Raw genomic sequence first — 14,299 nt, forward strand, 5'->3', positions numbered from 1 at the left:
ATCGCCCTTACTGGCACTATCCACCATATAATTAGGGTTAAGCATCTGTGATCAATTGTGACTAACAAATTGCTCAAGCATCATAAGCCTTGTGAAGAGACCACAGTTTTATTAAACACTGGAAATTGCATTTTTCCCAGTGGTTGTACTGTAAGATAATGAACTCCCCGTGAGTGGCAGGAGAGATGCAAATTCAATTTTGCACGAGACTCACAAATACCGTGATATATTATGCTGATAGAGACACGGCCTCCATCTAGACAAAATGAAAAAATTTCTTCGTGTTCAGTAAATGTGTGTAATTAAGAAAATATGAAGGACAGCTAATCATCAATATTGCATGCATGCCTGTATCTCCAATCTTATTTTGTAAAAAAATTCTAGTTGAAAGTTGAACCTTGTTCTTCTGGGTTTCAGGTTTCAGTTTTCAAAGGGACTATTGATATTGATGAAACCAGAAGGCACCTTAATCAGGCCCCAAAAATGTGCTAACTTTTCCTTAAATTTTTGCTTTCAACCAAGTGGCATGCCTAGGTTTTAATTTATGAGAGCAGGTTTTATTATACAAATAAGCAGACACTGTCTGGGGGACAAATGTGAAGCAGCTCTGATAGCTTTTATTAATTTATTTGATTTACTCTGGTTTCCCTTACCCAATCTTATTTATGTCAAAGTAAGTTGAAGCAGAATTCATTATGTAGTGAAATCCAATTTGAACACTTTTTATTGGGACATGGTGATTCAATCATTCCTCTCCTTAAATCCCATTATCTCTTCTCACATTATTTGGTACAGATCAAATCACATAAGATGAAATTCCGAAAGAAACTTAAGAACTTGCGGGCGGGAATGAAATAATATCCGAATAATTTCTTATACTATGAATACTAAGTTATACCACAGTTAGCATTCTTATCACTTTGCATTCTAGTAGCATATTTTCTCTGAAGAAAATTAACTGAGTTAGCGAACTTGACTTTCTTAAGTAAACTTTTGAAGTAATCGTAGTTTCTAATTGTCTTGATACAGAATCATCAGAAGCGCTGAGTCTAATCTGACCCCATTTGGGCACCTTGACATTTTGTTTATTAAATGGATTGCAAAATTTGCCAAATTCCTACTGACTTTCCTCTTCAAATTGTGGAGTTTAGGAATTCTCAAATTTTGGTAACTTTATAAAAAGTGTTTGTGAAAAAATATTTATTTACCTATTTCATTGTGTCAGGTATATTGTTCATACGTAGGGACTCCTCAAGTCATAAATGAATCTAGTTACCAAAGTCCATTTCCACGTTGATTATTTAGAAATGGGAGTCATTTTCTCATGGAGACATTGCAGTTATACTTAGAATGACAAGATTATCCCCTAAATGCCTTTTAAACCCCTGTGCTACCATACCTTCCAAATCACAATTCATATGCCTTAACCCATCATGAGTTAAATATTTCCATGTTTAGAGACCTCTAAGAGCTCTTTGCAGACCAGAGAGGGTAACCAAATTCAGCAATTCAAATGGAAAGGTTGCCTAACTTCTGCTCCTAACAGAATCAGAGGAGAATTTAACTTATTAGCCATGTCAGACGCCTGGTGAAGTAGAGACGTATTTTTCTCCCAAAGCTACAGTACAGTTACAAGCACAGCAAATACACTTATCCATTCATGTGTTCCTTCAGTTATTCACCACATGTTAATTATGCAATGTCCTGGGTACCGTTCTAAGAGCTGGAGATGCCAAAGCACTTGTTTGTCCATTGAACAGTCTGTGGTTAGAAACTTACACAATTGTCAATAAGTCTTTCCATCTGCGATTTTCAATATCATTCGATGACTACTGCCACTCAATTCCCGGGTAAGACGTGACTTCCTGATTATACACATTCATCATCCGACAAAGACATATGATTATACAGGCTGAACCAAATCTGAACTTTCATCCTCATCCCCTCTATGCCGCCCTATCCGGGAGTTTCTTTGTTAAAGATTTCACACAGTATCATTAGTCAGAGATTTGTTTGATTTCATTTCATTAGGAAACTTTTCCATATTGGCAAATGGTAGGTACAAGCAAAACACACACAATACTTATTCCAGGGTAAGCAAAAGACTCATCAAATTCTCTTTGGAAATATTTCAACTCTGCTTGTGTGAAGTCTGATCCTCTGTAGTCTCTCCAAGCCGCTCTCGGGCTGCATCTTAACAAACACTAAAGGGCTGCCCAAGCTTTACAGCTTTGTACTGTTACAGGCATGGGTGTCTAGGGGGCCTAGAAGTCTCCAACAAACAATAGTTTGATTGTAACCTTATTTGTTATGATGGCCTTTGAACGGCAACTGAATAATTCATACCCCGAACTCTGGTCTTTTCTAAGTTATTAAGATAATTAAGAGAGTAAAACATTGGGTCAGAAAAGAATTTATTCATTTTGGCTAACCTCCCCATTTCTAATTCATCTGCACTCGTCATGCGCAGTGAGGCATTGCTATGTGATGTTTGGGGGGAGCACGTGTTACTCTACTTACTACAAGATTACCATGAAGTCACACTTACAAATCTGTGGGTGTACGTGCCCCTGTAACAAAGTAGATACCTTAGAATATCAGCTCCCTGACCTTATGAAGCTCCTGATGCATGCTCTTCCCGTGGAAGAAATGCCACTTACCAAAGGTGATTCTTGTTTTTTAAAAAGACTCCTTAAAGGCTAAATATCTATAAGAATCTTGACCCCTTTCGCGTAGGCAATTTGGAAACATGGACCTTTGCATGGAAAATGAAAACAATGAGTCATAGAGGGTAAGCCAGAAAAGTGACTTGTCTGTCCTACAAGATGTTCACACATGGCTGGCACTGAAATTGGTTGTCTGTAGAATGGTTATCGAGAAGGCAGTATTAGCCTGTGTCCTCTTGGTCTCCCTGGAACAGGGTGACCCAGGCAGATGCTGTGGGTGCTTTAACCCTCGCAACACTGGTTTACAAACCTCAGTAAATGTGTGCACTTCATCTGGCTCCTAAAACTCTTGGTACTCTTTGAACTCTGTCTTTGGAGAGAGAGACATCAAGTTCACCTAGGAAAAGTGATGTGCTTATCTCAGAGGAGTGAAGGTGTCCAAGAAAGAGTCAGAGATCTATGATATAGGATTCTTTTCCTAGGGTTTTCTGAAATAAAACAAAAAAGGCCAACATTTTAGAGTGGGTTGGGGTGGGGGAAGAGGGATTTTACATGATTTTAACCAGAAAAAATAAAAATAAGAGTTTATTATTCATGATTATTTAGTACTTCTGGTAACGACTCCATTGAGAAGACCTCCCTAGTGACCCCTGTGTCAACCCTTACATTAGAGACTGGGCCCGGGGTCAGCCTACTACTGGCTCCTTTCTCCCCAGCAATAAACCCACTCCCCGCTGTCTGGCACGACCCTGGCTGCATGTTTGAAGGTTAATACCCTCAGCCTACCTTGATAAGCCCACATGAAAGGTACAACACCAACATTACAATTCCTCTTGCAGAGTTTCAAAATTGCTCCATGCTATTTTTGGAAAAGATCAGCAGCGCACTCAGCTGGAAAGAGCCCCAGACTTCAGGGAGGCCGACTGGGGACTGAACAGAAACTCCCCCACATTGGGGCTGTAATTTGGGTTCATTAGTTTTCCTCTCAAGCTCTCCGAGCCTTAATTTTCTCATCTATAAAACAGAGTAATAATATCTATCCTGCAGTGCTGACAGGGCTTCCTCTTTTTTTTTTTTTTTTTTTAATGTGAAAATGCAACTCATAAGGCCTGGCACATAAAAGGCATTTGATATTGGTTGTTTAAAATAATCAAAAATGCACACATTACAAAAGGGGCTCGTGACATTAAGGAATAGGCTAAGTGAAAATGGAGTATTTTAAATCCCAAAGAGTATATATCTCTAACTTAGCAAATCTAACACTACAACTCCAAATGTGGGGAAATGAAGCAATATCTAATATATTTTTTAATTTCACTTATATTTAAAAATTTTATCCAATTTTTCCCTAGATTAATTCTCAAATTTGCTAAGAAGATCCCTGGACCCTCCTATCCTTTCTGCCTTTTTAAAAGAATCTCTCTTGCTCTCTTTTTTCTTGTCTTTCTTTCTTTTCTTCTTTCTTTTCTTTTTTTTGTGGCAGTCTTGATTCATTTCCTCACTCTGGAGAGTCACATACAGAAAAAAGGCCATCAGAAGATGAGAGTGCCCATCTATGCAGATATTTCAGCAGATAGCACAGGATGGTTAGTGCCAAGGATGCTGAGGCTGGCTGAGCAAAAGGGAGTCAGAGAAATGTATCTCCAGGGGCAGATGGGATGGAGGGAGGAAGGACAATTAGGCCAGGAATGCAGGAAAGGAGAGAAGACCGAAAGCTAATCAACCCAGCAGCTAATGTATACAAAACAGAGCTTTGCAAAGGCCAGAGGTTTACACAAGATCCTGGCCAAAAGGAGCCTGAGTCCAGGGCCAAGCTAGGGTGAGGGGAGTGAGATTCTTGCCTTGTGCACAAAATTTAAGGGAGCACCACAAATTCAGTAATCGACATGAATAATGTTTTATTTTTTCCCTTTATTTAAATTATTTTTTTATTGAGGTATAGTTGACGTACAATATCATATGTTTCAGGTGTACAATATAGTGACTCACAATTTTTTTTTTGACTCACAATTTTTAAAGATTATATTACATTTATAGTTAATATAAAATATCAAAACATTATGAATAATGTTTTAATGTAATATTAAAAAAAATAAAATTTAACAAAAACATCTATGAAGAAAAAAACTTGAAATTTCAAATAACGACAGTATTTGACCTTGAATTTGTAGCACTCACCTCACCCTAATCCCCACCCTCTCAATCCTGTCTTAATTAAAAATTTTTAAATTTTCTTCATAGATTTCTTTCATTAATTTTTGGCTTTTAAAATATTGCATTGAAATATGATTTACCTTGATGGCTGAGTTTGTTGGTGCCCCTTTAAATTCTGCACTTTAATTGAGGGCCTCCCCACATTACCCTAATCCTGGCCCTGCTGGGTGCAGAGGGGGCTGCTTGGGAGCTAAATGGGAATCAGCGGGACAACTTCTAGGAGGCTGTCTGTAGTGCCTTTAGGAATCCCAACACTGAATTATATTCTCAAGTTTATGTAAAAATAATTATTAGTAGGTGATAAAAAGTAGGCAATGGAGACCATTAATCTGACACTCTTGTCTTTATTGGTGTACGAGTTTGGTTCTGACTGATCAACTACATCACAAATTCCAATACAACAGATCTCATTTCCATCAGCGTGTCTGTATAATAAAGATTTCCAAGCTCTATTATCATTTATACATATGTGTGGACAAGCCCTGGAGGTTCTGAACATAGTAAAAGAATGCAGGTCATGTTTCAGGTCCACTCTCTTCAAACATAAGAGAGGGAAATAAAGTTAAGCAACACGTAGCAGTCAACAGAGACCCCTCCGTCTCCCACCTCTGCAGATCGTGGTGCAGCATCAGAGGGAGATGCCGTGCTGAGACCAGCACGGCAAAGCAGCAGGCAGGTGCCCAGCAAGTGGTAAGGGGTTCATTGCTTGTCATGGGGAAGCAGGGAGACCTCCGAGAGAGGACCACGCTAACACCCACACTGGGTGCCCGTTAGCAGAAGGATCTGCTTGGGGAATGTCATCCATACCAATCCACACTAGCCCCCTCTTTCCAAAAGTGGGCAGAAGGTGTGAAGACCATATGGATTCACCCCCAACCTCACAACCCCCTCCCATAGCTTGGCCCCCATGCAGAAGCTTGGCCCTCGAAAACACAGATCTCTTCTACAAGAACAAAAGAAGGCCCTGGGTTGTTAACACCAAGGACTGTACCCATGCATCAGTCATTAGACCCCATTCCGGCTAAGATCCACTTTAATTTAAAACTTGGGATGCAATGTGCAGGAAACAGCAGAGAGTATACACAAGCCCAGAGGAGACGCATGACTCAGGAAGTGAGTGATAAGGTCATCCCTTTGCTACTTGGCCGTTGTCTTCTTCCTCAAAGCTCAGGAGTTCAGGAATCTAAGGCAGAGCTCCCCATCATCAAAATGTTACTAAGAAAATGAGAGTTTTCCTCTTCCAAAACCAATGTTGATAAAGGTCTAGGTAGGGCTCAAGGAAAACTAAAACCTTATATGTACACAAAGGTATGTTAGTCAAAACTAAGGCTCTGAAGAGGGAGAGAAATATCCTAAAAGTGAACAGCACTTGGAAAAGAAGAAAATGGTCCTCTCAAAATAAGGCTTAAGCAGTGAGACAGAATCATAACTGCTTCTCTGGATATCAGGAAATGGCATTAATGGAACTAGGAACTTGGATGAAATGTCATCATTAGCATCATGGTTCCTGAACCCTAATATATAGAGAAAAGGAGGGAAGATGACAGAATGAGATGGGCAAAAAAGGACTTGATGTTTATGGGTCAGAGGAAGTAAAGCCAGGATAGAGACAATGTGAGGCCAATTAGTCCAGCTAGCCGGAGTACTCTATTAATAGAAAGTAAGACTAGGTCCCTGGGTAAGCAGTTAGCTTCTCTCTGTTCATTAGCAACTCACTCGTAAAAGCAAACTCCTTTCAGGAGCAAGGGTGGGGATCGGTAGTGGGTATGAGAGTATAAACAGATCTGAAAATCCATCATTCTTTCAGGAAAACATGTGAGATGGCTACTCAGTGGTGTCACCTCTGCTTATTTTATAAGCAGATATATCATGTAATCTCCTCTAAGGAAAGCATTCCATAATATGGAGACTAGCTCTTTTGATATAATTAGATAGTGTGGGATGGTATCCTGTCCCCTCTATATCAACCACCTATTGGAACATTAGGAATATTGCACTTGGTCTAAATGCCATCATTATCTCATAATGACCTGGGTTCTACTTTAATGCACCCAGAAGGTCAATGGCATGGTTAAATAAATGTGCTAAATAATAGCAACAGGGTAAAAAGCATGTTGATGTCTACCCATACTTATAACGTATATAGTAACTGATAAGCATAATAGAGAAACTAGGCATTAGATTATTGTTTCCTTTCTAGAATTCTTCCCAACCCCTTTGGTTCAAAGTCGCACAAATCTAATCTCTTACAAATCATAGGAAAATATGTGTTCTGAACTCATTTTTAGAACCTATCAACTTTAATATTACTGTGCAAAATGCCAACTCTGAAATACTCCTGTATGTCATACTATTGATAGAAGTCCCCTGGCCAGAACCCCAGCTTGGGCCTTGATGCCTGAGACATGAGAAGAGGAAGCATTTCATGAGGGGAGGACTGGAGAATATTAGGCTACTGACTCCATCAAGTTTAGGTGAGGCTGAATGATTAAGGGGAGATTCCAATTCATCAGAGGTCCTTGCACAGCCGAGGAATCCTGGGTGGAAGAAAAGGCATCTCTAAATAGTGAGAATCATATCAGAGGTAACCAGACTGGCCCTTTCAGATCCAGCACGCTTGGCTCTCTGAAAGGAGCTACCCAGCTGGGGTGAAGAACTGGGGGCAAAAACTGATCATCTGCTCCAGCGGAGCAGACGACTACATTTGGAGTCATCCAGAGAGCTGACCCTAAACTGGAGTGCTCAGCCTGCCTTGGCAGATCCGGGACCCTTTTGCTCCCTGAGTCCTCCAGGCCCATAACACAAGGCTCGTCTCCTCTGTGACACTCACCCTGGAAAAGCTAAGCTCCTCTGGATTCACGGTCCCTCGAAACCCGACCTGCCATGGTCAGTCCAGCCCAGCTCTGTCTTAATCCCTATGCATCACCAAGCAAAGAGAAAATCTGACACTGACAATAATATACCCAGCGAGCCTCCTATGGACCTTCCAACACAATTCACCCAAGACAAGCCTTTACTATAGAAATATGAACAAAGCCCAGTACAAATAAAGGCCAGGGTACAAGTGGTTAGACTTTATATCACAGGAGGTTAAAAGGACACTCATAAGATGAGGAAGTTGGATATCCAAAGGATATTATCAACAATTATCTCTGTTGGAATTATAGATGAGTTTTTATTTCATCTTTGTTTCTTATGTTTTCTAAATTTCCAACTACAACCTATATTATTTATTTTAAAGAATCACATTTTAGGGTATCTGCAGGCATTTTGGGTAAGGAGGACTTAATTCTGTCTTAGTAGCAGAAATCATCAGAGCTATACCAACTAGGGTGACCAATCCATTATCATTTGCCCAGGACTGTCCCAGTTTTAAAACTGAAAGTTTTGCAGCCTAAGAACCTCCTCAGCCCTGCGGGTGGAGGGGAGGTCACTGTGATACTGACATGTCCTTCTCCTTTGAGCCACAAATGCCGCCTTTTAATTTTTCCCTCCCTGAGGGAGCCCAAGCATTCAGAAACACACAGCATCTTCTCAGCCAGAGGGAGCCGGCTCAGACAGAGGGCAGCGAGGACTCAGGAACCCTTTGGGCTGCTGTCTCCATCTCAGGAAGCAGCTTTCCTCCTAGAGGCTGAGCTCAAGGAGTGAGACTGCCTTTGTGCTTAGTTATCAGGTTGAACTAAGCAGATCTCTCTCCAATTCTTTCCTGTCCGTGGTATGAAGCAAATTCATCTTACATGCCTTTCAAGAGAAGTAACAACTACCAAGAAAAACAGCAAACAAATAAACAAGTACAACATCGTGAATGAAAGGCAGCATGGCTGCACTTCATAAGGAGAGCTGGCATAATGACTAATCTGAGAAGATCCCAACCATGGTGGCTTACCCTCTCTGGCTGGCAGAATTAGCAAAGGCAGAGAAAACTTCACAAGGAGAAAACCTGCACTCTGTTACATTAGCTGCCATGAAGAATTGAACTGTGAGCGAGCATCGCATCCAAGAAAAACTCCCGTTCTTTCATTTCTCCTTAACGACAGGGAGCATTCAGTGTTCAAAGCATCTGGGTAGCAGGAGCTGCTTAGCAACATAAGAGGTTCCTCTGCATATGTGTTTGCTGAGCTGGTCCTGGTCCCCAGTCTGCTGACACGTGCAAGAGTGACCAACCAGATACCAAAATGGGGGTGCATTTGATAAATTCATCATGCTGGTATCCGCTCTCCAGTTGGGCTGGGCGTTGGGAAATACCCAGAAGAAATGCAGTAGCATCCTGCATCTGCCTGCATGCTTCCAGCACATCACTGATGATTTGGTGAAAGTGGACTGAACTGTCTGATGTGTGAGGGGTGCATAATTCCCTCTTGGTTGGCCGATAATGTGGAAGTAAAATCAGAATACCATTGTGAGTGTCTCCCTGATCTAAATCTATAATTGTTTTCCCCTTTTAGTCATTAAATGTAAGGTGGACTGTTTTCTCTAAGAGGTCTAGGTACCCTGTAACTGGGTGGTATTTCTTTTTTGATAACAAATAATGTCACCCAGCGGTCAAATGCTAATAGAATGATGTCTCTTATTTTACTTAGTTGTAAATGTGCTTGAAACTGGTTTCCTAACAAATCTCCTTCTCAATAGAGTTTGTAACTTGGCTTACGTTTTACATGTAATTGTGCAGCATGTATTCGTTTCCTTTCTTCGAGGGAACTCAAGTTGCTTTTTTTTCAGCATTATTTGATAGCTTCTTACCATGTCCTCTGGATTTGAAAGGAGAATATAGTATCAAGCTGTTATAGCTGGCAATGGGGGACTATGGCATCAAGAGACAGAATTGCACTGGGACCTACAGAGGCTGAGCAACGTGCCATGAAGACCCCCATGAAACGAGTCGTCAGCCCACCGTGCCATAAACGAAGCAATTTCTAAGGATCCTAAAATAACTGCGTTCTCTCGCCCCTAACACTCATGCTGGGCAAAACAGACTTAGGTTATTTTTAAAGTGCAGGCCATGGCCTTCAAAGGGATATAAACAGTTCCCAAAGCAGTTATTGTTTGGCCAATTAAATACTTAGAAGAAAACATACTTTTGAAAGACAAAATTAGTAGGCAAAGGACCTAGGAAAGTGCTATAGCAATTGTTTCTGCCTGTTTTTACTTCCATCAAATGGACCATCAAAATGGACCATGGGCACAGATTGCACTGAAGTTCAAAGATAACCTCTGATAACTCTCATCCCTTGATATAACGAGCTCCTGAGGTCTTGGATATGATTCAGAATTTTTGCTCATGTGTACCCAAAGTAATGTTACAAACATTTTCAAAACCTCTGCAGTTCTGTGAAAAATACCACTTCCATTCCCTCCCCTGGTTGGTAACACAATGACAGGGTGGGTATGGCAGTTAAGGGGCGCAAGAGGGGTGTCCTGTGTGATCTTTTCAACTACTGTTAAAACACTCCCTCCCTTTATTATATTTAATCTCCTTAGTCTTAGCTGGTCTATGAATCTGTGCTTATCTACATAGTTGCCTAATAAGCATGTAACCAATGGGAAAACACACACACGAACATATATACACATGTGAACGATAATACTTGAAGTATGGCACACGCTGCAGGAAGTCAATAAACATCCATTTCATTGGAAATGGAATTAAAGTGGAAAAGAGTCAGAATTCCTTATCTGCATCTGCCACAGAGTTACTAGCCCTAGATATACACAGAGGGCATGCGCTGTAAGAACAAACACATACAGTATGTATTTCAGGACAATTCTCATTTAATTTAGGCCCTTCGCCTAGGACCCTAGCTAATTTACAAGGCTGCTCTAGGAAAGACACAATTCTAGGGATGACAATGAGTCTATGGCATTTGCTTTTCCTGCAGGGGAAGCTATAACGCATTCCCACCCTTCAAGAGAACCCAAGATTGATGATTCGGGGGTTTTGCTGGTTAGAGTGGTTTTTTTTCTCTTTCTTTCTTTCTTTCTTTTTCTTTCTTTCTTTTTCTTTCTTTCTTTCTTTCTTTTTTTTCCAGCTCAGAAGGTGTGTTTCCATTGTACCCTGTCAAAAATGTTCTTAGCAGTCAAGGAGAGGATAGCAGCACAGCTGCCCTTGAGCCGGGTTGGTCAGTCCTACTGGGAAAACACCCCGTGCGGACAGATGATGTGGTTTTCAGACACGTCTACACAGACTAGTTGAATTAAAGACCAACTCCAGCCTTGATGTTGCTGAGCTCCTCAGCTCCATCTTGCCATCCTGATTGATCGAGGAGATGGGTCTATAGTTAGAGTGGCATAGCACTTTGAGGGTTTAGTCATTAGAGCACACTGCTTTCTCTTGGGAAGGCAACTTCTTGCTTGGCTAGGTTTTGGAAGCTAAGGAGTGACGTCAAGTTGTTCTCTGGCCAGAATTTGCAGATAACCATAGAACTCTTCTCCTCCATCAGGCATGGATTTAGCCTCCTTTAGTTCCTGCAGTGACACAGGAGCCTCCAAATACCAAATTATTATCAGGCGGTCTTGGGGGAACCTCTGGGCCCTGCAATAAAGTAGACAGACTTGCTATTGGAAAGTGCTCAGGAGCAATTCAGCCCTGTTCAGATTGTTCTAAAATCCTGCAAACAACCTCTGGACTTTGTAAATGAAAACCTCACATAGCTCCTGAGAGTGAAAAATTACTTAGGGGGATAAAATTTATCATCATCCTTCACTCAAATGATCTTACACATCATTTAAAGAAATATGGTTTAATCATGATTTTTTGTTTGTTTGTTGTTCTGTTTTTAGAGCAAAGCTACACGAGCAGGGAGGCTGTATTACTTTTGGACAAGCCATTTCTGAGCATTGTCTGTAAAATAAGGTGTATGTATTCATTGATCTTTAAGGTCACAAACAGTTGGTGGATTGTGGACCAAATCTGACTCTGCTGATGTATTTTGTTGGTTCCACCCAGCGTTTTAAATCTTGGAGAATTCACATAAAATATAAAATGCCTGCTCTCTCCGCAAAACTTGGAGTATCTGGTAATACCAAGCCCACATGCCATCATGACCTTCACTATACCATATCATCTTTCTGATCTAGCCTGTTTCTCTCATATTGACCTGCCCGATCCTTGTCAGGGTTTAGGATCCTTGCTCTAAGCTATGCTATCATAGTGCATTGTGATTATACGATGAAGTCTTTCACCACTGGCCTCCCCAAGGAGACTCCCTGAGGGCAAGGAACATGCCATCATTACGACCGAATTTCCAATTCTTAGTATTGGAGGAATATTGTGGGTAGCCAATAAATATGTAATGAATTGAACTTCACCTTCTGCATTAGATTCTTACAGTTCAGTGAAATAAGCTGGGATCACTGTTTGTAAGAGCACACATATAAAGCCAACATCTTTGAATAGCAGGCAGCTGTAGGAAAGAGAAGTAAAAGTGCTGGTTTGTGACCCAAGCCTCTGATGGATCCAGAGCTTGGTGGCATACTGTCTATGTGATATTTTGCTTTAAGCACATGGGAAAAATTCCATACTTTTTCTGAGAGCTTCTTAAATTTGTTTTTCAGATGTAACCTATCCAACTTCTTGGAAGAGCCCTTCTTTAGAGATTGGTTGTAAAAATACTTGATGGGAATAACTTAACTGAAAGCTAAGCTCCCAAAATATCATGGGTCTATAGCAACAGATCCCTCTGTACATCAGATCTATGCATTTTGAAATATTTAAATTTCTGAACGACTACAATTAGGATCTTCAAAGAAAGGATTTTTTGTTAAAGGCTTATTTCTGCTAAATTTGCTATCTAAATCTATTTAAACTGGCTAACATGTTGTTAAAAATACATCTAACAAAGTCTACACAGGCAAATTTAATAGGAAAGGACCCAATGTAAAAGGCTCAATGTAAAAGGTCCTCTATACTTGTTACAAGTCTGTTAGTAATTAATATTTCAGCAATATATAGCCATATCTGGTCAACATCTGGCCAACATCAAAGGCACATCATGTCCCATGCTATGAAGATGTAGTTCAACAAGTATAGTTTCTGCTCTCTAGGAGCTTACAATCTAACCTAATCAAGACTAGAGAAACATACACCAGAGTGGTCATACTCAGGACTTCACAAAAGGCAACAGATACATTGAAGATAAAGATAAAAAGTATGGGGTAAAGGATGGCATTTAAGAAAGGGTAGAGGGAATGAGAGAAGTAAATTGCTTCTTCATTCCCATTTCTTTGAAAAAGGATTTATGGAAGATGTGTTATTTTAAGTGTTCTTAAAATCATGAAAGAGCATATGGCTTGATGCTTGGAAGAAATAAAATTTCTTCTGATATAAGATACTAAGTGATTGAGAACACTGAGCCAGTAAGGACTGCTGAGTGAAGGACCCAACAAGACTTTATAAGGAACAACTAAACAATCAATGGTCTGATGCCCTCTGGTAGAGGGCAGAAGCTGAGGGGAAGCTGCAGGTCTCCTCAACTCTTCCAACTCTTTCTAAGTGGGAGTGGCTGAGCCACAAAACCAAGACTCCTCCAAAATTACCAAAATGTCTAATCCAAAACCTTTGTAAAAACTTCTATGAACTCTAGATTAAGGAAATGACCTTTGGAAATTTTCTTGTGGAACTTCTAAGGGAAGAAAGCACTTCTAGAAAGAACCACAGACTCAGAAGCCATCTAGCTCACTTGATTCTATAGGCTCTCATTTGTTTGCTTTCTTGCTCATTGGTTCATTTTCTCTTATTGGACTTGCTAGGCTAATGCTATCTACTTGATTATTCAGCTTTATCTTTCCTCCATTGACAAAGAAAAGCAAATTTTTGAGTACAGGTTGATTTTAGTCAACTTCAATTTTAAAGCAGTCTCAGGTTAACTAAAGTACATCATACAGACTGGTGCTGGTGGTGGTGACAGGGGTGTCAAAGTATTCTGTTCCTAGGGAGAACAATCAAAATGATGACAGAATCTCTCATTACACTATCTTGCTTTGCTTTGTTCAGTATTTGAACTGAACACATGCAGGGCATTTCAGGAACCATTGGAGGATGCTTATCTCAACAAAGAATGCACATTTTAAGCAAACCTCCACACATCATGTTCACACCATAATAATAATATTAGAATTAATAATACTTTGATTGCAAAGAATACCTTTTATTTCAAGGAGCTCAATATTCTTCACATATGCTATTCTATTTATCTTATCATATTACATATTCAACTGAAAGCTATGTTGAGGTTCAGTCTCACACATTACAAGACTGTAATACTGTTCACCCTAATGATTAAATTCAAATCCATTGTTAAACATACCTCAGGATAAATTTGAATGAATAGGAGGAAATTACAGATGTTTCTTTATATTTGAAAAGATACTCACTGCTAAGTCCCCTTAACCATGAGCATTCTCAATGGAAAGTCAGTCCCCAA

At 40.2% G+C, this 14,299-nt stretch overlaps 1 protein-coding gene across 10 annotated transcripts in view; it reads right to left on the reverse strand.

Moving 5' to 3' along the window:
• Positions 1-14,299, reverse strand: part of NTRK2 (neurotrophic receptor tyrosine kinase 2) — a 384,042-nt gene that overhangs the window by 155,219 nt on the left and 214,524 nt on the right. For 2 of the 10 annotated variants that reach the window (XM_049711810.1, XM_004285360.3), the window contains one exon: positions 4,096-11,409. The exons of the other annotated variants lie outside the window; for them this stretch is intronic. In XM_049711810.1, the coding sequence (XP_049567767.1) occupies positions 11,381-11,409 (29 nt within the window). In that variant the 3' untranslated portion in view covers positions 4,096-11,380. Of the gene's footprint in view, positions 1-4,095; positions 11,410-14,299 lie in introns of those variants that run through there. 10 annotated transcript variants of the gene reach the window in all.

The sequence above is a fragment of the Orcinus orca genome, chromosome 6 (genome assembly GCF_937001465.1).
Source record: "Orcinus orca chromosome 6, mOrcOrc1.1, whole genome shotgun sequence".
Classification (NCBI taxonomy): Eukaryota; Metazoa; Chordata; class Mammalia; order Artiodactyla; family Delphinidae; genus Orcinus; species Orcinus orca.